The sequence below is a fragment of the Pollachius pollachius genome, assembly GCF_949987615.1.
Source record: "Pollachius pollachius genome assembly, chromosome: 3".
Taxonomy (NCBI): domain Eukaryota; kingdom Metazoa; phylum Chordata; class Actinopteri; order Gadiformes; family Gadidae; genus Pollachius; species Pollachius pollachius.
In genome coordinates, this window is record NC_136936.1 from 2,402,748 (window position 1) to 2,429,103 (window position 26,356).

At 50.3% G+C, this 26,356-nt stretch overlaps 3 protein-coding genes and 1 long non-coding RNA gene across 6 annotated transcripts; 3 read left to right on the forward strand and 1 right to left on the reverse strand.

Moving 5' to 3' along the window:
- Positions 1–3,070: 3,070 nt before the first annotated feature.
- On the forward strand, positions 3,071–4,053 carry LOC307073142 (uncharacterized protein; the record flags this gene model as incomplete). The annotated part of the gene is made up of 2 exons (XM_079732845.1): positions 3,071–3,391; positions 3,739–4,053. 2 exons carry the CDS (start codon positions 3,071–3,073, stop codon positions 4,051–4,053), a joined length of 636 nt encoding a protein of 211 aa, XP_079588971.1.
- Positions 4,054–4,845: 792 nt separating this feature from the next.
- Positions 4,846–18,796, forward strand: kpna4 (karyopherin alpha 4 (importin alpha 3)). Its single transcript, XM_079732456.1, has 17 exons — positions 4,846–5,026; positions 6,341–6,385; positions 6,519–6,608; positions 7,822–7,851; positions 8,033–8,085; positions 8,638–8,733; positions 9,817–9,902; positions 10,287–10,373; positions 10,867–11,036; positions 11,744–11,788; positions 11,882–12,013; positions 12,787–12,915; positions 13,439–13,543; positions 13,881–13,952; positions 14,673–14,835; positions 15,491–15,585; positions 16,429–18,796. Exons 1-17 carry the CDS (start codon positions 4,958–4,960, stop codon positions 16,525–16,527), a joined length of 1,566 nt encoding a protein of 521 aa, XP_079588582.1. The 5' UTR covers positions 4,846–4,957; the 3' UTR covers positions 16,528–18,796.
- LOC307072909 lies at positions 18,177–21,213 on the reverse strand. The gene is made up of 3 exons (XR_013811705.1): positions 21,058–21,213; positions 19,223–19,412; positions 18,177–18,280 (listed from the first exon to the last, which is right to left on the reverse strand). It is a non-coding gene; the product is annotated as an uncharacterized lncRNA (long non-coding RNA).
- Positions 19,113–26,178, forward strand: trim59 (tripartite motif containing 59). 3 transcript variants are annotated; one of them, XM_079732461.1, is made up of 5 exons: positions 19,113–19,151; positions 20,182–20,450; positions 22,365–22,586; positions 23,382–23,591; positions 24,133–26,178. In XM_079732461.1, the coding sequence occupies exons 2-5, from the start codon at positions 20,202–20,204 to the stop codon at positions 24,826–24,828; spliced, it is 1,377 nt and encodes a 458-aa protein (XP_079588587.1). In that variant the 5' UTR covers positions 19,113–19,151; positions 20,182–20,201; the 3' UTR covers positions 24,829–26,178. The 3 variants fall into 3 exon arrangements, with proteins under 3 accessions (XP_079588587.1, XP_079588586.1, XP_079588585.1); XM_079732460.1 differs by lacking the exon at positions 19,113–19,151 and adding an exon at positions 19,379–19,710; XM_079732459.1 differs by lacking the exon at positions 19,113–19,151 and having other exon boundaries at positions 19,968–20,450.
- Positions 26,179–26,356: the final 178 nt, after the last annotated feature.

The window sequence follows — 26,356 nt, forward strand, 5'->3', positions numbered from 1 at the left end:
GAATATGTTTGTTTGTTTTTAGTTTTGTACAGGCCTACCTTCATATTCCCAGGCGTGAAAAAAAACAAATAAAAAATTATGTAAGTTAATGAGAATGTATACACACCTTCGAGATGAGCTAAATCTGTCCCGCGACGGCATTGCTCGTACACGAGTAAGCCGGGAAACCCCCCAACCCCCACCCCCAGTCCAATTATAGACCTCCATGGACATGAGCATGTTACGGGGCCGACAGATGTGACCTCACTGAACGGGCTGTCCTCCGGAAACCGGAGACCCCGGGGGCCCGCAGCCCGCCCCGTCACCACCACCGCTTACCGACAACTGCGTAAGCCGCCTGGTCAGCCACGGCGAGGAGGAGTCCCACTTCCTCTGTGTACATAAGGCATTCTCCTAGTGTCCCGACACACAAGTAAACAGCAGAGAGACAGGCGTTCAAAGACCGACCAGAGACAGCTACATCTCCAGGGGAAAGCAGAGAGAGACAGGCACTCAAAGGCCGACCAGAGACAGCCACATCTCCAGGGGAAAGCAGAGAGACAGGCACTCAAAGGCCGACCAGAGACAGCCACATCTCCAGGGGAAGGCAGAGAGACAGGCACTCAAAGGCCGACCAGATACAGCTACATCTCCAGGGGAAGGCAGAGAGACAGGCGTTCAAAGACCGACCAGAGACAGCTACATCTCCAGGGGAAGGCAGAGAGACAGGCACTCAAAGGCCGACCAGAGACAGCCACATCTCCAGGGGAAAGAAGAGAGACAGGCACTCAAAGGCTGACCAGAGACAGCCACATCTCCAGGGGAAGGCAGAGAGACAGGCGTTCAAAGGCCGACCAGAGACAGCTACATCTCCAGGGGAAAGCAGAGAGACAGGCACTCAAAGGCCGACCAGAGACAGCCACATCTCCAGGGGAAGGCAGAGAGACAGGCACTCAAAGGCCGACCAGAGACAGCTACATCTCCAGGGGAAGGCAGAGAGACAGGCACTCAAAGGCCGACCAGAGACAGCCACATCTCCAGGGGAAGGCAGAGAGACAGGCGTTCAAAGGCCGACCAGAGACAGCCACATCTCCAGGGGAAGGCAGAGAGACAGGCACTCAAAGGCCGACCAGAGACAGCCACATCTCCAGGGGAAAGAAGAGAGACAGGCACTCAAAGGCCGACCAGAGACAGCCACATCTCCAGGGGAAAGCAGAGAGACAGGCACTCAAAGGCCGACCAGAGACAGCCACATCTCCAGGGGAAAGCAGAGAGACAGGCACTCAAAGGCCGACCAGAGACAGCTACATCTCAAGGGGAAAGCAGAGAGACAGGCATTCAAAGGCCGACCAGAGACAGCTAAATCTCCAGAGGAAGGCAGAGAGACAGGCACTCAAAGGCCGACCAGAGACAGCCACATCTCCAGGGGAAGGCAGAGAGACAGGCGTTCAAAGGCCGACCAGAGACAGCCACATCTCCAGGGGAAAGCAGAGAGACAGGCACTCAAAGGCCGACCAGAGAGAGCTACATCTCCAGGGGAAAGCAGAGAGACAGGCACACAAAGACCGACCAGAGACAGCCACATCTCCAGGGGAAAGCAGAGAGACAGGCACTCAAAGGCCGACCAGAGACAGCCACATCTCCAGGGGAAGGCAGAGAGACAGGCACTCAAAGGCCGACCAGAGACAGCCACATCTCCAGGGGAAAGCAGAGAGACAGGCACTCAAAGGCCGACCAGAGACAGCCACATCTCCAGGGGAAAGCAGAGAGACAGGCACTCAAAGGCCGACCAGAGACAGCTACATCTCCAGGGGAAAGCAGAGAGACAGGCACACAAAGACCGACCAGAGACAGCTAAATCTCCAGAGGAAGGCAGAGAGACAGGCACTCAAAGGCCGACCAGAGACAGCCACATCTCCAGGGGAAGGCAGAGAGACAGGCGTTCAAAGACCGACCAGAGACAGCCACATCTCCAGGGGAAGGCAGAGAGACAGGCGTTCAAAGACCGACCATAGACAGCTACATCTCCAGAGGAAGGCAGAGAGACAGGCACTCAAAGGCCGACCAGAGACAGCCACATCTCCAGGGGAAAGCAGAGAGACAGGCACTCAAAGACCGACCAGAGACAGCCACATCTCCAGGGGAAAGCAGAGAGACAGGCACTCAAAGGCCGACCAGAGACAGCCACATCTCCAGGGGAAAGCAGAGAGACAGGCACTCAAAGGCCGACCAGAGACAGCGACATCTCCAGGGGAAAGCAGAGAGACAGGCACTCAAAGGCCGACCAGAGACAGCTACATCTCCAGGGGAAAGCAGAGAGACAGGCACTCAAAGGCCGACCAGAGACAGCCACATCTCCAGGGGAAAGCAGAGAGACAGGCACTCAAAGGCCGACCAGAGACAGCCACATCTCCAGGGGAAAGCAGAGAGACAGGCACTCAAAGGCCGACCAGAGACAGCCACATCTCCAGGGGAAAGCAGAGAGACAGGCACTCAAAGGCCGACCAGAGACAGCCACATCTCCAGGGGAAAGCAGAGAGACAGGCACTCAAAGGCCGACCAGAGACAGCCACATCTCCAGGGGAAAGCAGAGAGACAGGCACTCAAAGGCCGACCAGAGACAGCCACATCTCCAGGGGAAAGCAGAGAGACAGGCACTCAAAGGCCGACCAGAGACAGCCACATCTCCAGGGGAAAGCAGAGAGACAGGCACTCAAAGGCCGACCAGAGACAGCCACATCTCCAGGGGAAAGCAGAGAGACAGGCACTCAAAGGCCGACCAGAGACAGCCACATCTCCAGGGGAAAGCAGAGAGACAGGCACTCAAAGGCCGACCAGAGACAGCCACATCTCCAGGGGAAAGCAGAGAGACAGGCACTCAAAGGCCGACCAGAGACAGCCACATCTCCAGGGGAAAGCAGAGAGACAGGCACTCAAAGGCCGACCAGAGACAGCCACATCTCCAGGGGAAAGCAGAGAGACAGGCACTCAAAGGCCGACCAGAGACAGCCACATCTCCAGGGAGAGCAGCCTTTACACCGGGAAGGAGAACACCGCCACACCGGCGTCTGGGGTTCATATCTCACCGGAGATGGGCGGGATGGGGTCCAGGCGGCGGAGGCAGGCGGGGGGGCAGGTCCTCATGCTGGGGCTGGACGGAGCGGGGAAGACCACCCTGCTCTACAAACTGAAGCACAGCGAGCGCGTGGTCACCGTGCCGACCGTGGGCTTCAACGTGGAGGTGCTCGAGACCAGGCGCCCCGGGCTGGCACTGACGGTGTGGGACGTGGGGGGCCAGGCCGGGATGAGGCCCCGGTGGAGGCACCACTACGCCGACACGGGGGTCCTGGTGTTCGTGGTGGACAGCGGGGACCGGCGGCGTTTGGGGGAGGCCCGAGAGGAGCTGCATCAGGTAGACCCCGGGCCAGAACCGGCCCCTGAATCACCGCATGGTTACTGAAGAGCAGCCCCCCTGGTCTATGGGGCGTTCAAGCCCCCTGGTCTGTGGGGCGTTCAAGTCCTATGGGGCGCTTAAGCCCCCTGGTCTATGGGGCGCCCTCCAGATGAACCAACGGGTTGAATTAGGGCCGTTTTATATTTAGATAGTTATTTGAACTTGTGTTGGAATTTAAAGGCCTAAGACTCGACAAAAGCCGAAATCACACATATTCTACCTTTAAGTTAAAAACCCACTACATCAGTGAGCTCTACTACGACGTTTATTTGGCTCTGTACTGAACCGCTCTTCTCCCCGCCCAGGTGTTGAGCTGCCAGAGCCTCAGGAGAATCCCTCTCATTGTTCTGGCCAACAAGCAGGACCTGCCTGGAGCTCTGAGCCCCGCCCAGCTCAGTCTGCGCCTGGACCTGAGGAGGGCGTGTGAGGAGCGGCTCTGGTTCGTCCAGCCCTGCTCTGCCGCCTCCGGCATGGGGCTGGAGGAAGGGTTCCGGAGGGTGGCCTATCTGCTGAAGACCTGGCTGAGACAGACCTCCAAAGGCTGTTCCGAGACGGCCACATGTTCAAAGCTAAGAAACGTGGCTTTTGTGACCGCGCAACAAGTCCTATGCTTTGTTTGAGGTGCATTGATTCACCGTGGGAATCTTTCTCTTACCTGTGCGTACATCTCTGCGGAGTCACGACGGAGGCCCGGTCTGGGCCAGCGGAGGTTACGGCGTGTGAACCACTGTGAAGGAGCACGATGAGCCTCATCAGAGTCCACACAGGGACTTTGGGTTTGGGATGAGCTGCCTGTGGTTTGCTGCCTGCTACCTCGAATCAGGGCAGCTCAAAACAGTCACAATGTGCCGGTGTTGCAGGTTGTTAAGACAACAATGAGAGGGTTGTATCTCAAGTCTATTTAGATGTGTTCAACTCAGTAAATAAATAAATAAAGGCATATGTGTGTGTGTGTGTGTGTGTGTATATATATATATATATATATATATATATATAATTGTCTACATAAATGTTAAACTGTATTCCAGTTTAGATTACATACCTTTGTCTGTGTCATTTGTTCATATCACTTTAATAAATATTATAGTATTGCGGAAACTTTGACTTGTCTGTAACAACAAACCAACACAAAGTGTGAACACGCACCAGAAATGTAATAGTAACCCACAGAGTAGTTAGGGAGCCGAGTGTATAACCTGTATTATTCTAGCTCTGATAAGTATGCATCATGACAACAGAAACAAACACTGAGTGTTATTAATTGCTGCTGTGCGGCGTTCCTCAGAGATGACCTGTTCTAGTTAAACCATAATCCCGCTAACCAGACAGACCAATGAAGGGAGAGGGAACTCCCCACCCTTCCTCTCCGCGCCAGGCTGTCCCTCCACCGGCGTTCCCAGCGTGCACCGCGGGCAGACCAGTACAACGCACTCCGCCGACCGCTGAAAAGGGGAACTAGATAAGGGTAGCTCACTAGCGCGATTCGTCGGTCAAAAAGCTATTGATAATAAACCGATTTCAGACATGGCGGACAACGAGAAACTGGACAACCAGCGGTTGAAGAATTTCAAGAACAAGGGCCGTGATTTGGAGGTAAAGTGTGCGAGTTCGGGCCGAGGCGGCACCGCTCCGTGGCGGCTTCGCCTTCTCCTACGTGACGTCGTTTCTAAATTTTCACGATGTGGAGCTCTGCGCCCATCTTAAGACGGACGGTACCCCGATGTGCTTCGGGATGGTCGGACACACTCCGTGGATCGTGCCCTGGGCCTCCTGTCGTGTTATTCTGGGTTAAAGACGTTACGTGGCCCGGTGTGGAGCAGCTAGGCTAAGGGAGTTAGCTTCCTGTTAGCTCGGCGCTAGAGGGGCCCGCGGGGACACGGCGGCTAGTGACGTTCACTACAGCATGTCCCCAACTAGTTCGGCCTTCACTTTCTCCCCGAGTGTTCCCCCGAAAAGACGTGACATGACGTGTGATGATGGTTGTTTTTTAAAACTCAAATCCCCCCATCGGGAGGCCGGTATTCAGCCCGGGCTGTAGCGTACGGACGCTGCCCCGGTGGTTTAGCCTCCGCTTAGTTAGCTCCGCGTTAGCCTCCGTGCAGCCTGCTGGTCGGGGCTCGGCGTTGCTGCTGGGTGCAGAGCCACCCATCCCCCGTCTTCACCACCAAAAACAATGGCGGAATCCGGCTAGCGTGTTAGCTCATCGGATACCTGGGTTGTTTTTTCTATAGAAATACTGAGGGGACTGCTACCGCATTTATACCGAAGTGCGTCCGCGCACACACCGCAGGCGACATGAGTAGGGGGAACTTACTTTGCGTTAGTTTTTCATATAGAAGTCGGTTTATATCGAGGTAGCCATCAGCCCTTCCTAGGCTCTCCCCACACATCCACACAACCCCTGGGTGAAGTTAGAACATGTACCCGGCTGAAGTACATGGCGAGGCCAGTGCGACACAGGGCAGCCGCTTTATACGGTGGTGCGTTTATCTGTTGGGTTTGTGTGGAATGGCAGCCAGGACGTAACGCATCTATTGCTTCATTCGTTAACAGTCCCATTTTAAGATGTCTTTGACGAAACGTCTCGATTAAGATTTACAAAACGTCCTCGATTCCATGTATGATCCCATTTGAAACTACTTTTTGTGACCGACACACTGATTACCTATGGAATGTGTATGTGATCTACATCTTGATGGATGAGTACGAGTGCTTGTCTTTGCCATGTCATATGAAGCAAAGTTGTGTTAAAAGTGACGCACTTTTGGTCGCTGCATTGCCTGATCTGAGAGATCCGCTCCAAACCCTGTCTTTAGCATGCACTACAATGCAGTTCTATGTCTGTCACGTTACTGTGTACGTGTTGGATGAAGCCATGACCAAAGTATTTTGCATCTTGTTCTGCAGACTATGAGAAGACAAAGGACTGAAGTCGTTGTGGAACTGCGCAAGGTAACGATAGTTAACACCTTTTTTTTTGCTGTCAAGAACACCCCCAGAATATTGAAACTGAATCCTGTTGGTTAGTCTTTGCTAAGGAATTTCAAATGGTTTGACCTCTTCTGCATCTCTCTCCCCCCCACAGAACAAACGAGATGAACACCTTCTAAAAAGGAGAAATGTTCCTCACGAGGACATCTGTGAGGACTCTGATGCTGATGGAGATTTCCGATCGGTATTGATCAACTTCATTCCCCCCCCCCCCCCATCTTTCATTGAATCTGTCTGTCTGTAGCGTTCTAGTTCTGGGAGATGAGGGTTGTATCATGGGATCCCCGCTGTGTGGCAGATGAGCAGGCTAGAACCACCTCGTTGGGCTTTACTCTACTAAGTAAAATCAATGCACTGTATTGTGCCTCTGAATCGGTCCTGGGTTTTCGGACTTTGTTTTCCGCAGTGTATTCCATGGCACTAAACGCGTCAAACTTTACTCAGGCTGAAACATTAGGGATTGGAACAGGATTAGAATTTTGTTACCTTGATTTACATCAACAAACCTAATATAGCCTGAAATTAGATGTTGTCATTAGAGCACACCAACAACCGTTGTTTACAGCTCTCTTGAGTTTTCCATACGGTGCATATATCCAGGCGTCACACGGTATTCGGATGGTTTCCTGTGCTGCGATGTGACTTATTGGCTCCTATTTCTCTTGGAAACTGCCACTTGGAACCATGGCTAGCTGTTAGTTTTATAGGGGGGGGGGGGGGGGGGTGTCATTTATATCAGAAGGTACTTCAGATGATTGGGTCACAATGTGAAAGACAACCCAATCCAGAAGCTCGAACTGATTACTGAACAAATTATTCCTTTCGATGATCCCGTGGTGTACCCGTTGGATACATGCATCCATTTTGGTTCCAACAACTTCCCAACAGCATTAGCTACGAGGACACCAGAATGGGTTCCGGTCTCTGCCCCCCCCCCCCCCTTCAAATCAATGGGCAATCGAGACCAGTAGGCAAGCATATGGAGAGTAATTGAAAGAGTCTGAGATAATCTGCCTAATGCTGGAGAATGAGACATGCAGAATACAGTCCAACAATCAAAGGGAGCCAAGAATAGCACTGAGTCTTTTGGGAGTGTTTTAAGACTTGATGATTTAAAGGACTACACTTACCGTATCCTGACTGTATAGCTTGAGGCGACCTTGCAGAAAACTGGGGTGCAGACTCCCTAGGGTGTCTGTGAGCATCGACTCTGCCGAGGGTTCCCATAGCCAGGCTGTGACAGTCTGGCTGTTTTCTGCTGGGGTTTGGGAAATGTATCCATGTCTGCGCTGCTTGATTTGAGATGGAGGTGTGTGTGTGTGTGTGTTTTGTTCTCCAAGTGCATTTCTGACATGGATTGCATGCTTGCTAACAAACGTTGTTCCTCTGTCTTTCAGCAAAACACCTCTCTTGAAGCAATTGTACAAGTAAGTTCGGACATTTCTGTTTCTTCTTCATCACCCTTCTTGGATTAACGTCTGTATATTTAGCGCTCTACGGTCCTTCGCTGTTGGAAGGGATTAATTTACGTGTGTGGGTGGGTAAAGCCAGTGATGTGGTGGACCCTGTGGGATGGTGCTCTCCTGACCAGTGTCTGTTGCGTTTCAGAATGCCACCAGTGATAACCAGGGAGTCCAGCTGAGTGCAGTCCAGGCTGCCAGGTACGTCCCCCCCCGGGGCTGGACCACGTGGGCTCAGCCTCTTGTAGCCCTTTCTCTTTGACCTTTTGGATGTTGAGCGATTTGATTTCCTCAACACCTGGTTTTTTGTGGCGGGGTATTCTGCCCCGTCAACCTTCGTCTGAAAACAAGCCAAAGGCACTCTTTTACGTCGTTAAATGTGTATCGAAACCGCACCCTGCATTGCATCAGCCAAGCCTCCGCATGGCTATCTTTGTTGATTTGAATGTTTTGAATGGACTTATTCACACTTGAGATTGTAAGGTCAGTGACTTTATAACTTATCACCAACTTTGTTTCAATCGGGCACAAGTTGCAAATTAATACTGAACACGAATCTCTTGAAAGTCAGCTTGATGGATTTCACGAGCGTTCAGGAAATCCGTCAGGAGCGTTCAATCTTTCCCTTTTTTTGTCGGTCCATTCTCCTCTGTGGTTGCCCATTACGTATTTTAGGTATTGCCCCTGTCGAACAAATACTGCACGTTTCTGGTCAACAGCCCCTGACAGCCCCCCCCCCCTTTGTCTCTCCAGGAAGTTGTTATCCAGTGACCGGAACCCCCCCATAGATGACCTCATCAAGTCTGGGATCCTCCCAATCCTCGTGCACTGTCTGGACAGAGATGACAAGTAAGGACTTCCGCAGAAAGACTCGCTGGTTCAGAGGTCACCTAGACTCTGCACAACGACCCCTTCTACGCACTTATAGTGGCATCCATTTGTGTTGTACGCCGGTATGTCCGACCTGCTCTAGCAAGAACGTGACGCAATTTCCTGTCTTGCAGCACTTGGCTAGTCGTTGTTCATTGTTAGCTCCATTAGCCTCTTTAGAAACCCAGCCCGAAAACAAACGGCACAACTTTGAATCGTATTGCACGCACATCTGGACCGTGCTATGCATGAATTGGTCATCGGAATAAAGTAGCAATGTACTCAAGTGGGTAAAAGCATTTAAAATCGATATTAAAATTACCACTGTGGTACAAATACAAAGAAAATAAATCTCTTTACGGGCGTAGCCATTTTTGTTGTCGAGTGGTCCAGTTGGCCTCACTGAACTCGCTCTACTTTCAGAATAGTGAGTGGGACCGAAAGGGGGCGTTCCTCCATGAAATGCCACAAGAAAGCTGGGAGATTTACAACTTACAACTAGCACGTACCGGCGTACCATACAAATGGATTACACCTTTATTGTAGGTCGTACTTAGTTGTGTAGCATCTTATCCTAGCTATCTTTGTTGTATACGGGGAATGGGTAAACCGAGCAATTGTTAGTGCCTGGCACTTGGTTCATTAACATCCTTACAGTACCGACGGAGGTATATGGTTGTTTCACTTTTTCTGACAAGTGTACTTATTGTATGTCGCTTTGGATAAAATCGTCTGCTGAATGTAAGGACGCACAGAGAACCAAGCAGGCTGATGACCGGCCTCTTGGGGGGGGGGGGATCAGTCACGGCCGGAGAGCGGGTTCCTCTCCAGCGGGTGGAGCTCATCTTGGCTTCGGAGTTGTTGTTCTCCTCTTGTGCTTGTGGGGGTTTAGCCCGGCCTACATGTCTTAGCAGGGTGCTGCACGGCTCTGCAGATGTGTTCTATTTTTACGTTTGAGCGACCGCAGAATATGAATGACTCCTCAGCGTCCCTGAGGAGTGTGGGCCGCCTCCCTCAGTGGTGGTGTCTCGCTCTCACCTCTCACCCCTCCCCTCTCCCCAGCCCCTCTCTCCAGTTCGAGGCTGCCTGGGCGCTGACCAACATCGCGTCAGGGACCTCCGAGCAGACCCAGGCGGTGGTCCAGTCCAGTGAGTATACACCTGTTGGTGTTTGACCAGGGTGACGCGCGGCGGGGGCGCGTAACATTAAGGCCCAGTCTGTACCGCAGCGAGCCCCGGTTTCGATTCCTACCCGGGGTCCTTTTGCGGCATGTCTGCCCCTCTCTCCCATAACCTTCTGGTCGCACTCACTCTTAAATACAAAGGATAAAAACCTTCAACATGAATCTTAAAAAGTAAAAGTATGACATGCGCCCCCCCCGACGCTTGTCTGTCGACCGGGGGAGGTGGGCGGATGTGAGCGACGGAGCCGTGCTCAGGATGTGTTGAGGGTTTCACATCCGGCCGTGGTCGTGGTGATCCGGGCGGGTTTGGTGGTGGGGCCGTGGGTGACCGATTCGCTTCCACCTGTAGATGCTGTGCCTCTGTTCCTGAGGCTGCTCCACTCCACCCACCAGAACGTGTGCGAGCAGGCCGTCTGGGCCCTGGGAAACATCATAGGTGAGTGATCTGGGGCCGCCGTTGGAGCGTGGGTTACCGTCGCTGAAAGTACCTTGTTTAAGCTTTTGCAAAATGCATTTTAAATGATGGCGCCGTCTTCTCCCTCCGGCTGACTTGCCTCTCAGATTGTGTCGATGGAGGCATTCCACGTATATCTTTAAATACGCTAGAGTTGACGGCGTGTGTCAAGAATCACTTGTTCAGAGTTCACCTAGACTCCTAGCCCCCCCCCCCCACACCCCTTTTACGCACTTATTGTACATCCTGGCACTTAAAAACAGTGCTCAGCATTGTGTAGTGTCTTACCCTAGCTATCTTTGTTGTATACGGGGAATGGGTTAACTTAGTGATAGTTAGTGCTTGGCCCTTGGTTCTATGAACATCCTTACTGTACCGACAGCGACATATTGTTTCTCCTTCTTTGGAGTAATGTAGTTATCGCAAGTCCCCTTGGATAAAAGCGTCTGCTAAATGTAAATGCGTGTCCCCCCAGGTGACGGCCCGCAGTGCAGAGACTATGTGATCAGCCTGGGCGTGGTCAAGCCCCTTCTTTCCTTCATCAGCCCCTCCATCCCCATCACCTTCCTCCGCAACGTCACCTGGGTCATGGTGAACCTCTGCCGCCACAAGGACCCACCGCCCCCCATGGAGACCATCCAGGAGGTCAGTGTGTTGGCTTTGATCAGCCAACCCCCCCCGCACTAGGGATGAGGCTGGTGTGTCTTCACTAGCTTCCTCCCCCTAGGAACACGTGACTATATTTATAAGTTAAATGGACTGCTTTTATTCAGCGCTTTCCTCACCCGTGGCTGCTCAAAGTGCTTTATTGCATTACGTTCACCCATTCATTCACACACCGATGGCGGAGTCGTGCAGGGCGACAGCCAGCTCACTCGAGAATCAAACTAGCAACCTTCCTGTTACCGGCCAACCCGCTCTACCTCCCGAGCTAAATCCACCATTCCCAAGGGAATGGTGGATCTATTAGTGAACGTGTGGTCCTTCAAACGTAGGTCAGCTGCTAGTCCAGTGAGGGGACTCCAAGCAGTAGGGCAGCAAGGAGTGGAGGTGTGCTGCTCCTCCACAGCTGTCAGGATTGTATCGCGTAAAACCGTTCAGCGTTAATGTCATCCGCTGCACTTTTGTCTCTGCTTCACACAGTCTACCGCAAACCCTTTTTATACTTGGCTTTAGCCCCATTGGATAATCAAATGACCATTTCGGTCAGTCGAGTATGATTGCTGAACAGGATTAAGCATCCACCGGCAGCCCTACGAGCTGTGACCTCTCGGACCTTATGGCTGGATGGATGGATGGAAGTTTGTTCAGTGCGCGCTGTTACTTGACGCCTGTCCATTTGTCTTCCTCAGATCCTCCCGGCGCTGTGCGTGCTGATCCACCACACTGATGTCAGTGTGAGTATCCCCTCCTCTATCATCGGGGCGCTACGCACTCCTTTACTTAAGTCATCGCCTTGCCCCTGACGCCTCGTCTCCTCTTCCTCTCAGATCCTGGTGGACACAGTGTGGGCCCTGTCCTACCTGACGGACGCCGGCAACGAACAGATCCAGATGGTCATCGACTCCGGCATCGTGCCCCACCTGGTGCCCCTGCTCAGCCACCAAGAGGTCAAAGTTCAGGTATGGAGGACGCCCCTGGAGATCCCCCTGCCTCATCAGGAGCTGGAGAAGAAAGACCAAGCCCTTTTGGCTTGAGACCTGATTAGAACATCCAAAGTTGTATCGAATCGATATACTTTTAGATGTACAATATGTCTTGAACCTCTTAAGGCCCTGTCTGAGGGGGAACTTAACCCCTGTGGTCCAGAATGAAGGTCCATGACAAGGAACACGACGCAACAACGTGGAAGCCAACATGCTATGCTGACAGTGTTGCCAGATTGGGTGGGAAATCTGGCCCAATCTGGCAACACTGCAAGACCTATTTTATTTCATCTGACCAAATGTTATACTTTATACTTAATGCAGTGTGAGTCTGAGATGGCAAATGACTGCCACTGACGCCTCCCTCCCCCGCTGTCTCCTCCCTCCTCCGCTGTCTCCTCCCTCCCCCGCTGTCTCCTCCCTCCCCCGCTGACTCCTCCCTCCCCCGCTGACTCCTCCCTCCTCCGCTGTCTCCTCCCTCCCCCGCCGTCTCCTCCCTCCCCCGCCGACTCCTCCCTCCCCCGCCGACTCCTCCCTCCCCCGCTGACTCCTCCCTCCCCCGCTGACTCCTCCCTCCCCCGCTGACTCCTCCCTCCCCCGCTGACTCCTCCCTCCCCGCTGATGCCTCCCTCCCTCCTCGCTGATGCCTCGCTGACGCCTCCCCCCCACTGACTCTGCCCCCCTCTGACTCCTCCCTCCCTCTCTGACTCCTCCCCAACTGACTCCGCCCCCTCTGACCCCTCCCCCAGACGGCGGCGCTGCGGGCCGTGGGGAACATCGTGACGGGGACAGACGAGCAGACCCAGGTGGTCCTGAACTGCGACGCCCTGAGCCACTTCCCCTCCCTGCTGACGCACCCCAAGGAGAAGATCAACAAGGTACCCCCCCCCCCCACACACACACACACATACACGGGGGGGGGGGCGCTTCCGGAGTGATGAAACGAGGTGGGGCCGCTGGTGTGACTGTCTTAGAACACGGGGGGGGGGGGGGGGGTTAAGGTCAGAGCTAGGGGGGCCGGCCCGCCGTGGGACGGTGAAGAGGACCAGCGGTGTGTAGCAGAGGGGGGGGGCAGAGTAGACGTGTGAGTGTGTCCGTGTGCGTGAGACACCGGGGGGAGTCCGGGGGCTCTGCAGGCCAACGGGTCGCTGCAGAAACAGAAGTGCATCTGAGGCCGGGCCCGCCCCGCTCAGAGGCCCTCCCCCCGGGGGCCCGGCCGGTGATTAGAGCCTCGTTTGGCCCCCGGCCCGCCCGGAGCGGCCCCTCCTACCGCACCGCCCGGCGCCGCTCCCGAGCGGTCGCCGGGCGGGCTCTGATCCGGACTGGGAACGCCGGAACGCGGGGTGGAGCGCGAAGGCCCTGCGGTGACGCCAGCGCTGTGTTGTCCCTCCCGTCCTGTAGGAGGCGGTGTGGTTCCTGTCAAACATCACGGCAGGAAACCAGCAGCAGGTGCAGGCGGTCATCGACGCCAAGCTGGTGGCCATGATCATTCACCTGCTGGACAAGGTGAGGCTCCCAGCTCCAACCGACTGAGTCGCCTCAGGGCGATTAGTATTGGCAATGTTGAAATCACGATTATTATTTTAAAAACACGATGCATTTCTCTGCAAAAAACCAAATGTTCAATAAGAAAATGTTCAAATCTTAAATTATCTACAAATAGTTATCAAGCTGTTCTTGATAAACATTTCTATAAAACATTTAATGAATCAAATAAATATACGAAAAAAAAAGTGTAATAACAATCAACTCGATTATATTAGTTTGAAGTCACCATCTAACTTTGATCGCCTGCCCCCCCCTCGTCGCCATGGCTCTAACCAATCCGTCTGTTGGTCCGCAGGGGGACTTCGGCACCCAGAAGGAGGCAGCCTGGGCCATCAGCAACCTCACCATCAGTGGAAGGAAAGACCAGGTGAGTGCTGGGTCTGACCTTCACTCTCTGCCTGGAGGGTGGACGTCATCATTGGTTTGAGGTGACGCCTGAGAGAAGTCGCACTGGAGAGGGTGCCAGGTGGTCTGGTCTCTCCTCTAGGGCTCGGCCTAAAAATAAAAGCAGATTTTTTTCAAGCCAAACCCTAACGATTTTAATTAGTTTTATTTTTTTTATAAATGGCAAATATATATATTTTTTTAGTTTGGATTTTATTTGAAGAATAATAATGATTTAACAAAAGCAAAATAATTAACACACCTCCCACTCTGCTGCGTGCCTCACTTTAAGATGATGGAATAAATGTGATGTGCTGCTGCTTTTGGCTGACACACACTCCGGTCTCTCTTATACCGATTGGTCCGGTCTCTCCTGTACCGAGCGGTCCGGTCTCTCCTGTACCGATTGGTCCGGTCTCTCCTGTACCGATTGGTCCGGTCTCTCCTGTACCGAGCGGTCTGGTCTCTCCTGTACCGATTGGTCTGGTCTCTCCTGTACCGATTGGTCCGGTCTCTCCTGTACCGAGCGGTCCGGTCTCTCCTGTACCGAGCGGTCCGGTCTCTCTGTTACCGAGCGGTCCGGTCTCTCTGTTACCGAGCGGTCCGGTCTCCTGTACCGAGCGGTCCGGTCTCTCCTGTACCGAGCGGTCCGGTCTCTCCTGTACCGAGCAGTCCGGTCTCACCTGCGCCCTGCTCCCACCAGGTGGCCCACCTGATCGAGAAGCAGGTGATCCCGCCGTTCTGCAACCTGCTGACGGTGAAGGACGCCCAGGTGGTGCAGGTCGTGCTGGACGGCCTCAGCAACATCCTCAAGATGGCCGACGACGAGGCGGAGACCATCGCCAACCTCATCGAGGAGTGTGGAGGTCAGTTAGGCCCCCACCCTCACCACGAACAAACCGGTCACAAACGACATGTTAAGGCTTCTGTATCGCAGTGATGTGATACTAACATGTAGTTTGACAAACCAGTCACAAACTACATGTTAAGGCTTCTGTATCGCAGTGATGTGATACTAACATGTAGTTTGTGACAAACCGGTCACAAATGACATGTTATGGCTTCTGTATCGCAGTGATGTGATACTTACAATGTAGTTTGAGACAAACCGGTCACAAACGACATGTTAAGGCTTCTGTATCGCAGTGATGTGATACTAACATGTAGTTTGTGACAAACCGGTCACAAATGACATGTTATGGCTTCTGTATCGCAGTGATGTGATACTAACATGTAGTTTGACAAAACAGTCACAAACTACATGTTAAGGCTTCTGTATCACAGTGATTCGATATTTAACAATTATTCCCAACTATTCACACTATAACACTTAAAAAATAAAATAGATAACACTTATTGCCGGGATTTAATTGTTTTTATTATCCCATGATCTCAATCATGGGATATTGCCCAATATCCCGAGATAGTGAACCAATCAAATTTCGCCATCTTAGGAGGTTCACGTGTAGCATATACTAAATTACTAATAATGATGTGACTGTGACCTGCTTGTTTCCCAAGGTTTGGAGAAGGTGGAACAGCTGCAGAATCATGAAAATGAAGACATCTACAAGCTGGCCTATGAAATCATCGACCAGTTCTTCTCTTCTGATGACGTGAGTGACCTTTTGACTTGTGTCATAGTCTCCTCAGTCTAAATATGGGCAGGTAGCTGTGCGGTTCATTTACCGTTCACTGTCACTTTAAGAACAGCTCCATCCTGTTTCCTTCGTGGGTTAGATTGTCGGTCGGTAATTAAATGACATGCTGAACCTCCCAGTGAAGAATCCCTGTAGTGAAGTAATAGTAACAATAATAAATTAAACTTGTATAGCGCTCTTCTTAATACTCAAAGACGTTTTACAGAGTGAACACAAAATAATATCATTTAATAAGAGCGGATATAAGTAAAAAAATATATATAATAGTTAGCTATAAAACTGAAATAGGTAGATAAAACTAGGAAGAGTTGAATGGAGGAAGGGAAGGAGGTTATGTGGTGAGGTGATGTTGATAAGGTGGTTTTTGAGGGCCTGTTTAAATGAAGGGAGTGTGTTAGTCTAGTGGCTGGGCCTTCCTCAGCAGTCATGTGATCTGGCAGCAGCTCTAACTAGGGCTGGACCATTTGGCCTAAAAAAATAAAGAAATAACCAAACCCAATTATCGATTTTAATCGATTTTTCTTCTATAAATGACCAATGTATATATTTTTTGTTAGGATTTTATTTGAAGATCAACAAAGCAAAACTAGGTTGCAACAGGACTTTAGGCAAACTCCAAATCCTTAATTTTTTCAGTGCATGCTTCCACGTTTTACTCGTTAAAAAAATGAAATAACTTTTTTCTTTCAATAATCGTTTTTCTATAAAAAACTTAGATTGTTGACCATAAATTCAAATTCCGACTTAAATGCTGTTTACCTGGCCAGCTCTAACGCTGTGACGTGGTTGTGGTTCCAGATCGACGAGGACAACGCGCTGGTCCCCGAGGCCATCCAGGGAGGCACCTACGGCTTCAACTCCTCCACCAACGTGCCCGCAGAGGGGTTCCAGTTCTAGAGGGCTTTCTCCGGGGTACTCTGGAGCTTTGTTTGCGACGCAGCACTCTGTTCAACATAAAAAAAAATTAGAGAGAAAGAGCGAGAAAGAGTGCGAGAGTGTGAAAGAATTAGATCCATTGTGCTTGGCTCGCGGGATCCATGGCAGCATCTTTATCCGAAGGAGGAAGAAAGTGCGGATTTCATTTGGCGTCCAGAGTGGCGGGGCCGCGGGCGGGCTGAGTCGGCGAGTGGGTGCGAATGAGAATGAGTGGCTACATGTTGCAAAAAAACATCTCCATCGAAACGCGTGGCGGGACACGCCGTCCACGACCGCCGCGTGGCCGGCGCCGTCGGTGACCACCACACACAACCCAACGGGGAAACTCGACTTCAAACCAGAACAAAAACACGAGCGGCGCGACGTTCCGCCCGGAGAACCAAGGACACAAAATCATAATCAAGACATCCCGGCGATCCCGACACACAGATAACGGCAGGAATCGACCACGGCAACAACAACAAAAAAAAAAGCGGTAATTATGAACCGAGATGAACCATAGCGCAATTCCTGCGGTCCTCCAACCAGTGGGGGGCGCCTCTCTCGCAGCGCCACCCCCACCCCCACCCCCAATCGGCCACGCTATCAGACATGTGTGTGAATGGACCCATTGTGTCTGAATGTCTGGACTCAGTGCTTGGAGCCAGGTTCATCTTCTCCAACAAGAGGCCCCGAGTCCAGCAGTGCTGCAAGAGAATGGACGTGTGTGTGTGGCGTGTGTGTGCGTGTGTGACATGATGGGAGCCCATGCAGAGAGCGAGAGAAAGGCGTGTGTGTGTGTGTGTGTGTGTGTGAGGGGGGGGGGGGGGGGTGAATGCAGATACTAATCAAACAACTGAAGAGAAACAAAAACCAAGAGGATTGTCACGAGAGAAGAGTTGCCTTTTGCAAGAGGCGGAGATCTACACATCGCGGACGGAAGGGCTGCGGATATATCTAAAGAAAAACACAACAAAAAAGTCATCACACAGATATTTTTTGTTTGATTTATTAAGTTAGTATTAATTAACACTGGACGATGCTACGGGCCCGCGGGGCGGCACTGCGTTGTGCCACGACGCATCTGGTGGCGTTTGGCCTCTCGTTTGGCCTCCAGTGTGTTCCTTTTTATTATGTGATTTATTCTTTTTATTTTCAGCTTTTAGTTTCATTGCTTGTGTAACGGTGACCGGTGAGGGAACCCACCACATCGCTAACCCACTGACACCACGGCCCCCCTGCTCTGAGACTGAGAGAGATCCATCCTGCATCATATTCAACCGGACGACTTTAACCTGCCCCCTTGAAAACCCTTCTGTCATTTCGTTCCTTCGATCCTGGCAGACCCCTACCCCCTGCCTTGCGGTCCTGTTGCCATAGCTCCCCCCCCCCCCCCCCCCGGGACATTACAACTAATGGCCATTTTATGTAGGTTTTGTGATTCATAACCTTTTTTTTTTTGCATGTACCTAACTATAGCACAGTTGTTTTTTTTTTAGGGTCTTTTAGTTTCCTTAGGCTGTGTACACATTGTAATTTTGATTTTTAAGTCAAACTGTGCTGTTGAAACGTTACATGTCTGTTCCCCCCCCCCCCCCCCGTCCCGGAGTCGACTCCCTACTCAACAGAAGCTCCACCGTTTTGCACATACTCTGCAAAGTAATGTCTCTGGGTCGATGTGATGGTTCCCACAGGTTCTCCCGCCGGCGATCCAGAGCCCCCCACGGTCCTCTCTCTGTCCGTGCGTTTTTAGGGAGACATAGAGAAAAAAAAAAGATTGACAATGTTTTTGTTTTCCAGAAGCGGTGATATGGAATATGCTTCTCTATCAGCTCAACTAAAAGGGGATGCACCCAACCCCCCCCCCCCCCAGTTTGCTCAAGGGTTAAAGGTGTCCCGTGTGTCAAAATGGAGCTATCCTTCGTTTCTCTTTTAAAAAAAGACCCATTGAAAGTAACCTTGCGATCTCCCCCCCCCCCCAAGCCCCCTCTTCTATACCTTAGGGGTAAAGCGAACCTCCCCATCTTATTTGTGTTGAGAAACACTGTAGTGAAAAGGTAAACCTTGTGGTCATGAACTTCTGTTGAACCTAGGGTCTTTTTTTGCAGCATTCCTTGTTGGCAAAAAAAAATGTGGTTTCAAATCTAAATTTATGACATGGTAGAAAAAAGGTGGGGCTCGATTTGTCGGGAGATGGGCTGCTACGTGATAGGTTGTCTAAGAGAAAATAAATAGTGAAACCCAAACTCAACCGCGTGTTTGTGTGTAATTTCATTTATTCCTAAATAGTAATGTATAAATGTGCTTTCTTACATTGTAGAGTAACAGGAATGTCTTTCATTTATGTAGCTTCCACATTATATTAGTGGATGTGGATCACGCAGTTTTTAGATGCTTGAACTGTTTTAAGAAGTTGTGCATAGGCCCCGTATTCCTGAGTGGAGTTAATCAAAACCAATAGGTATGGAAAAACACTTTAAACACTTGAATTTAAATCAGACTAGTCTCGAATGTGATTGGTCTAGTTTACACGCATGCGCGCTGCAAGCGGATCGATCGAAGCGAAAGCTGGGGCAGGAAGACGGTCTGCTTCAAGCATCACGTCGGTGAGTAGTACCCATCCGCCACCCGAGGAGTGGCGACTTCAGCAGGGTTCAGTTGTCAAACCCAATTCTACCTTTCGATATGCGTTTGGGGTTCGTTGTAATGGCGGCGATCTTTGTTTTGACCTGTTACCGACACGGTCTGACCTGCGGCGACACTTGATCCGCGGTTGGCTGGGTCGGGTGGTCCTGGATGGGTCGGGTGGGTCTGGTGGTCCGGGATGGGACTGGTGGTCCTCGATGTGTACGGTGGTCCTCGCTGTGCTGGAGATCCAAAGTTCCAACACTGGCTTAATGTTTACCTGCGTTTTGGAAAGGTCGTCGCGGAGGTGCATTGTTTCGTGCAGTTCAAAACAGTCTGTAAAATGACAACCAACCCTTACAGAACAAGATCTAACGCCGTGTCAAGTCTTAGGTGTGACGTTGGGTACGGGGCGGGTCTCGGGGACTCTGTCAGAGCCTGTTTGTGTCCGAGACGGTCTCTGTCTGACGTGGGGTCCGATATGGCTGCCAGGCGGAATTAATTCCATTTCCTTGGAACTCCCACTGACCCAAAGAACTAGTAAGTGATTCGGGAACATATTTAATCACTCCAGACGGCCAGTTAACAAAATGCAGTTGTCAAAACTAATTACAAAAGCTTTATTCACACTTAAAGTGTGTATATATATATATATATATATATATATATATATATATATATATATATATATATATATATATACACACACACACACACACACATCTCTTATTATCCTCGAAGGCCATATTGCGTCAACATTCAGACACACACAGACACATGCTATAGTAGCGGGTCAACCAGGGGGAAATGAAACATTTCGAGATCCAGAAGACAAAGGATGGCGATTGACGTAAGACAGGACATCTAGGGGAGAGATAATAATAATAAAAATAGGGAAGGGTTACTATTTGGTGAAGCAATCTTAAAAAGGTGGGTTTTGAGGGCCTGTTTAAATGAAGGGAGTGTGTCGGAGTCTGGCGATGACGCTCCTGGTTACATCTTCCTCTGTAGGCCGGCTCAACACAGCCGCCATGGAGGACCTAGAGGAGGACCTCACGTGCTCCGTGTGCTACTCCCTGTTCTGTGACCCCCGGGTTCTTCCCTGTTCCCACACCTTCTGCAAGGCCTGCCTGGACCGCGTTCTGCTGGCCTCCGTCAACTACTCCGTGTGGCGGCCCCGCCCCCTGAAATGCCCCAACTGCCGCAGCGTGGTGGAGCTCGCGCCCCCCGGGGTGGAGGCCCTGCCCGTCAACGTCTGCCTCCGAGCCATCGTGGAGAAAGTAGGACACCGCCGCCGTTAAACACGCCTCTTCTCAACTCCTGGGGCTCCTGGGTAGAGTGGTTCCGATAGCGATACCAGTAACGGAAATTCCTCCGATACTGCCTAAAATTGAGTGTCGGGTATCTGCGAGTAGGCTACCTAAGTCAATGCACCGATCCAATACCATCTCGTGACTGCACAGAGAACATCCAAAACACTACGATGTTCGTTAGCGGACGGAGTTGGAAGATTCGAATGGGGAACGCATCATCTCCGACCTACTCGGTTCGAGCTACCAAGTCGAAATAACATGGACGCTCACACTAAGCTAGGAAAATACAAATGTATTTTAATTAGTAAGGCTGGGCGAGTTAACGCTATTTACGCGTTAACGCAATCTTATTTTAACGCGATTAATACAAATAGACACATTAACGCACATTCTCTTTTTTTACTTTGATTTTGAAAGGTTTTGACCACAGAATGTCAACATTCATATCAAAAATCATTTTTGACTTGCGTTCCACTTACTTTACATTCAATTACACTTGCAGTAAGTGAACTTTATCTACAACGGTAAAAGTACTAGAAAAAAAACATTAAAATAAAAAAAGTTACTTTCTTACCTTAAAATTCGGATTTCTCTCGTAACTCCTGGAAAAATGGCGCCAACTAGTGGAACGTTTCCATGAGTCATCGTAAAGGAAGGAGGAGGAGACTGGAACTGTCACATGGCTCATATCTTATCCCTGATTGGTGGAAATGGTGGCGTTACAACTCACCCCGTGTTACAACTATCCCCGGTCTCCGTTAATGCGTAGCATGATAAGGTGCAAGAAGCAGAAAAAGTATACATGGGTGCTAGTTTTCAGTTGAAAGAAAACGCTGGCATTATTTTATCAGTTGAGGGCGTTTTCATTGCCATAACAACGTGAGCTAATCAACAAGTAGAACATGTTTTAATCAGGTGTGACTCATGAAAACGCCCTCAGCTGATAAAAGGTGTCAGGGGGGGCGCGAGTGGCAGAGGGGACTTAAATAAACTTAAACTAAAATAATACCAAGGGTCGGAAGTTTTACCAGAATTTTGATCTTACAAAGTCATGACAGAGGGACTTGGTGTCTTTATTCATGCTTGAAAGATGAACATATATAATTTTCTTTGAAAGGGAATAAGCTGATGAAGCTGACAAGTGACCAATGTTTACTGTTCAAAAATATTTTAAATGCAAACCCCAGTGAATCATTTGCTCTTGTTTCTCTGTTTTGAGATTCACACAGACTTAGCAGTCTTGTTTAAATGTTACGTAATTTGTAATGGTGATCCAACATTTATTTTGCATTGAAATTTCAATATCAACCATAATGATGATTCAAGTGGAAAATCAATATTTATTCAATGTTGGCTTGCTGTCTGGGAGCCTGTATACAATTCCGAAATCTGTTCCGTAAATTTCATAATCAACACACACTGAGTGAGTCAATAAAACTCCCTCAAGATCACTTGGTCTAGTTTTTTGCTTATTAAGTAAATTTGGTATGAATGATAATGTGTCATCCCATTTGATAATCTCATTTAACTTCAATTGGAGTGGATTTCAAATATAATTTTAAAAGTGTGATTAATCCAATAATCTGCGTTTAAAACTTTTAATCTTTGCTCAGCCCTAATAATTATGAAATGTAATTGTTCTAGTTCTGAAAGAAATGTTGTAGACAGTTAGTGAACTGACTATACTTCGCAGTCATCTTAAGAGAACCCTTCAATAAGAACAAGTTATTAGCTACAATACCAGAGGCTGTATCAGTACTCGGTATCGGCCGATACTTAAGTTCAGGCATCGGAACATCTCTACTCCTGGCCGTGGGAGTCTAGTCGACGCTGCTGCTTGGTGCTCACCTCTCTGTCGCCCCCTCCCTCGTCTCGTTTCAGTACCAGAAGGAGCGGCACCGCCCCCCCTCCTGCTGCCTGGAGCACCCGCGGCAGCCCCTCAACGTGTACTGCGTCCGGGACCGGCAGCCGATCTGCGGCCTGTGTCTGACGGTGGGCCGGCACCAGGGCCACGCCATCGACGACCTGCACGCCGCCTTCCTCCGGGAGCGCCAGACGCTAGCCCAGCTGCTGGCCGCGCTGTCGGAGCAGCGCCTCGCCCAGGTGGGCCCGGCTTTGTTCGTCTCCTCTAATTAATTAATTAGTCATTTACAATTCATTGAATTTATAAAGCGCTTTTTTTTTTTCCCTGGAAACTCAAAGCGCTTACAGTGAAGCGGAAGGACCTCACTAACCCCCACCAGTGTGTAGCACCCACTGGGTGATGCACGGCAGCCAATCGGCGCCAGAACGCTCACCACACACCAGCTTGAGGTGGAGAGTGAGGGAATTAATGAGTCAGCCAATTATACAGGGGGGTGATTAGGGGGCCAGATGAATGAGCCTGGTTGGGCAGTTTTAGCCAGGTCCCCAGGAAATCCCGGTTACTCTTTGCGATAAGTGCCCTGGGATGTTTTTATGACCTCAGTGAGTCAGGACCTCGGTTTTACCTCTCATCCAGGCTGGGCCAGCACTTGTTGCAGAGCGAAGGGTCGTGGGTTCAAACCCCAGGGTCTTCCCTGAGAGACGGGCCGTGCCCCGGCCTGCTCCGTAATGTTATGCATTTTAAATTAATTTATATTATTTAAACACCGAGTGGTTTTAGTTAAAGCCGTACGCAGAAAGACCATGTACAAACAAAGAATAGAATATAGAAGATAACTCTTTATCGTCATTGCACAGGAAACGACTAAATTGGATCCTCTGTGTGCTTTATAAATGAATTGGTTGTGTAAAAGAACGCCAGGTTTTATTAACAAAGCCAAGGTTATAATTATTCTAGTAATATTATGTGTAGGGTACCAGGTTTAAGGTTCCGGTTGGCGGCAGGTCTCTAACCGTGTGTCCCTCCCCCTCCAGGTGTGCGAGTTGGGGCAGCAGCTGGAGCGCGGGAAGGCCCAATGTGAGGGTCTGCTGAGGGCCGACTGCCTGGCCGTGGAGCAGTACTTCCAGGAGCTGGAGCTGACTCTGCGCAGGAAGAAGGAGGCCTGCCTGGGGGCCCTGGAAGCGGCCAGCGCTGACGTGGACCGGGCCTATAACCCGCTGATGGTGTCGGCCCGGAGTCTGGCGGTAGGCCCCGAGACACTAGAAACGTTCCCATTTTTTCTTTTCTCTTCCTGATACCGATTCCTGGACTTGAGTATCGGCCGATAGCGAGTATCGGCCGATACAGCGTCCAGTATTGTACTACTACTAACAGCACTTGTTCTTATTGAAGGGTTCTCTTAAGATGACAGGGATTTAAAGTCGGTTCACTTACTGTCGACAAACCTTTTTTTCAAGTAGATCATTGACATTTATAATCTATAATTATAATACATTTGTACGGTCAGGGAGATGACACGTTTCCACTTCTGACCGTTAACGAATGCAGCCTAAAACCGTATGTGTCTGTGATGTTCTTTGCCTGTGTAGTAAGTGAGTCACGCGATGGTATCGGATCGGCGCGTAGACTCGGTTACTCGCCGATACCGCATTCTAGGAAGCACCGGAGGAATTTCCGGGACCGGTATCGGTATCGGAACAACTCTATGGGCCACTGGTGTTAAACTGCCCAGGTAAAGTGAGGTGACCAAGTGACCGGTGTGTACTGAGGTGTGGATGGTTTCAGGAGGAGCACTGCGACCTCTTGACCCTGGGGTCCACGGTCCAGGAGGAAGAACGGCCGCTGGAGTTCCTGGAGCAGGTGCATCTGCTCCGAGAGAGGGTGGAGAGGCTGACGGCGCTCCCCCTCCCCCCCCCAGCGGCCCCTTCCGTCGCCCCCCGCGCTGGGGACTTCCTCCGGGACCGCTGGGCCGTGGTGACCCTGGGGGCGCTGGGTGAGGCGCCCGTACCCAGGGTGGGCTGCGGACCTCAGGTGGAGGGGCCCGGGGCCGAGGCCGAGGCAGCTGCTACTGGAGGTACTGGAGGTACTGGAGGTACTGGGGGTACTGAAGGTACTGGGGGTACTGGGGGTACTGAAGGTACTGGGGGTACTGAAGGTACTGGGGGTACTGGAGGTACTGAAGGTACTGGGGGTACTGAGGGTACTGGGGGTACTGAAGGTACTGGAGGTACTGGGGGTACTGGGGGTACTGAGGGTCTGGATCAAGGGGGTTCGATGCGTTCGCCCCTCCGCCTGTGTCTGTCCGTGGGGCTGGCGCTGCTGATGTCACTGGCAGCGTATTGGAGTGTCTGCGGGTGCCTGTGCGAAGACTGGAGCAGTGGACTGATCACGCCCATAGGGGAGGCGGCCGTCAACGTGCACGCGCAGATCCAGAGAACCACCGAGGTCCTTCTGGGGGCGGTGGAAGATCTCTTCATGTAGGTGGCCTCCTTCATGGATAGACTCCTCAACCTCTGTCCTCGCTGCACGGTGGGCAGTGGTCGAGTTGTAAAAACAAACCGGGGGGGATGGTGGATTTTAACTTTTAGGGACAGATCATTTGTGCTGATGACATTGGATATGGTGGGAGACCAACGTTGTGATAATTATTATTTGTATTACTATTATTATATTATATATTTTATCTAAAAACGCAGCTGATCGGACGCATCACACGATTCGGAGGCATGCATCACATTTAAGGTTTTTAAAAACTGATTCTTCTTATTCTTTTTCAAAAATGCATTCGGCGGAGAAGGGAGACTAGAGTTGCTCACGGGTTGGAATGAAAGGGAGAAAACGGGACAGAGTTGCCTGCGGAAGCGATGTCTGAGATGCAGAGACAGCTTTGCGCTACCAGCATCTGTCTCGGGGATGGGAAGGGGAGATGGCTGTTTCAGAAGGGGGATGATTTTGATAATTTTCATTCCAAAGGGGGATGTCATCCCCCCTCAACTCGAGTGCTGACGGTGGGGGTACCGTCACTGGGCACTGAAGAGAACCTCTAGAGGAGTTCACTCAGAAGGCCCTTCCAGGACTTTTGAGAATTGCACTAACTTTTTTTTTTTTATTATATCCATCCACAATGACAGTAACACGCGTTTGAATATGTAAATAATCCAACCTTTTAAAGTTATTTAGCTGTATCTGCCATTTCTTCATACATCACGTGTAATTAAAGATTCAAGGAGGTGGTTTGATAGTTTAAAACCCTGACATTTAAGTCCTCTTTGAGGGTATATATTTTACCTATATTTCATTTTATAAATATTTTTATATATAAATATAAAAAAGAATACACAAAAATATGTATCATTTATATATATTGTATATAAATTTAATTATAGATATAATATATACATATCAAAATTAATTATTTTTTACATATAGCCTATTAAGAATTCTGAAAGTTAGGCAAAGAGTTTGATATGTAGAAGGTGAGTTTGGACTACAGCTCTGCCCTGGTTGGGGGCAGTTATACAATTGGTGAGATGTGTGAAATAAAGTACTTGCTTATGTAATGTGTAACACTGCTAGGATGGGACCGCACACTACCTGTCCAGTGGCCTCTACGTGCACTGCCTTATGTACACGTGTGTGCCTTGGTACAACGCTCTGCCTTAATCTCCATAGACAAGCTAAAATGCCTTTAATGAAGTGAACTAGTTGTGGAAACCATGTAGATGTGGGGATTTTTGGACCATTTGGATATGGAGGCGTCAGGAATCCATTACTCCAGTTCGTATTTTGTATGTTGATTAAAAACCTAATAAACGTTTATTTGTACCAGAACCTTTCATTTGACTCTCCATAATGGCAATGGGTTAAGGATTATGCCCCTGGTGTGGTTGGACTACAGGTCCTAGGCGGGTGACTTCAGATCCTCCCAGACAGACAGGTAAATACTTAACCTATGAAGCCGCTTGTGGCGGCATGCATAACATAGCAAGCCAATATAGATTGTTGCGCC

Bases quoted from the DNA above. Each gene is read 5' to 3' on its own strand.
- kpna4 (XM_079732456.1), top strand. From the start codon at position 4,958: ATGGCGGACAACGAGAAACTGGACAACCAGCGGTTGAAGAATTTCAAG. The intron at 12,014-12,786 runs GTATGGAGGACG...CCCCTCCCCCAG, and splicing joins ACCAAGAGGTCAAAGTTCAG to ACGGCGGCGCTGCGGGCCGT. The intron at 13,953-14,672 runs GTGAGTGCTGGG...TGCTCCCACCAG, and splicing joins TCAGTGGAAGGAAAGACCAG to GTGGCCCACCTGATCGAGAA.
- trim59 (XM_079732459.1), top strand. From the start codon at position 20,124: ATGAAGGGAGTGTGTCGGAGTCTGGCGATGACGCTCCTGGTTACATCT. The intron at 20,451-22,364 runs GTAGGACACCGC...GTCTCGTTTCAG, and splicing joins TCCGAGCCATCGTGGAGAAA to TACCAGAAGGAGCGGCACCG. The intron at 23,592-24,132 runs GTAGGCCCCGAG...GGATGGTTTCAG, and splicing joins TGTCGGCCCGGAGTCTGGCG to GAGGAGCACTGCGACCTCTT.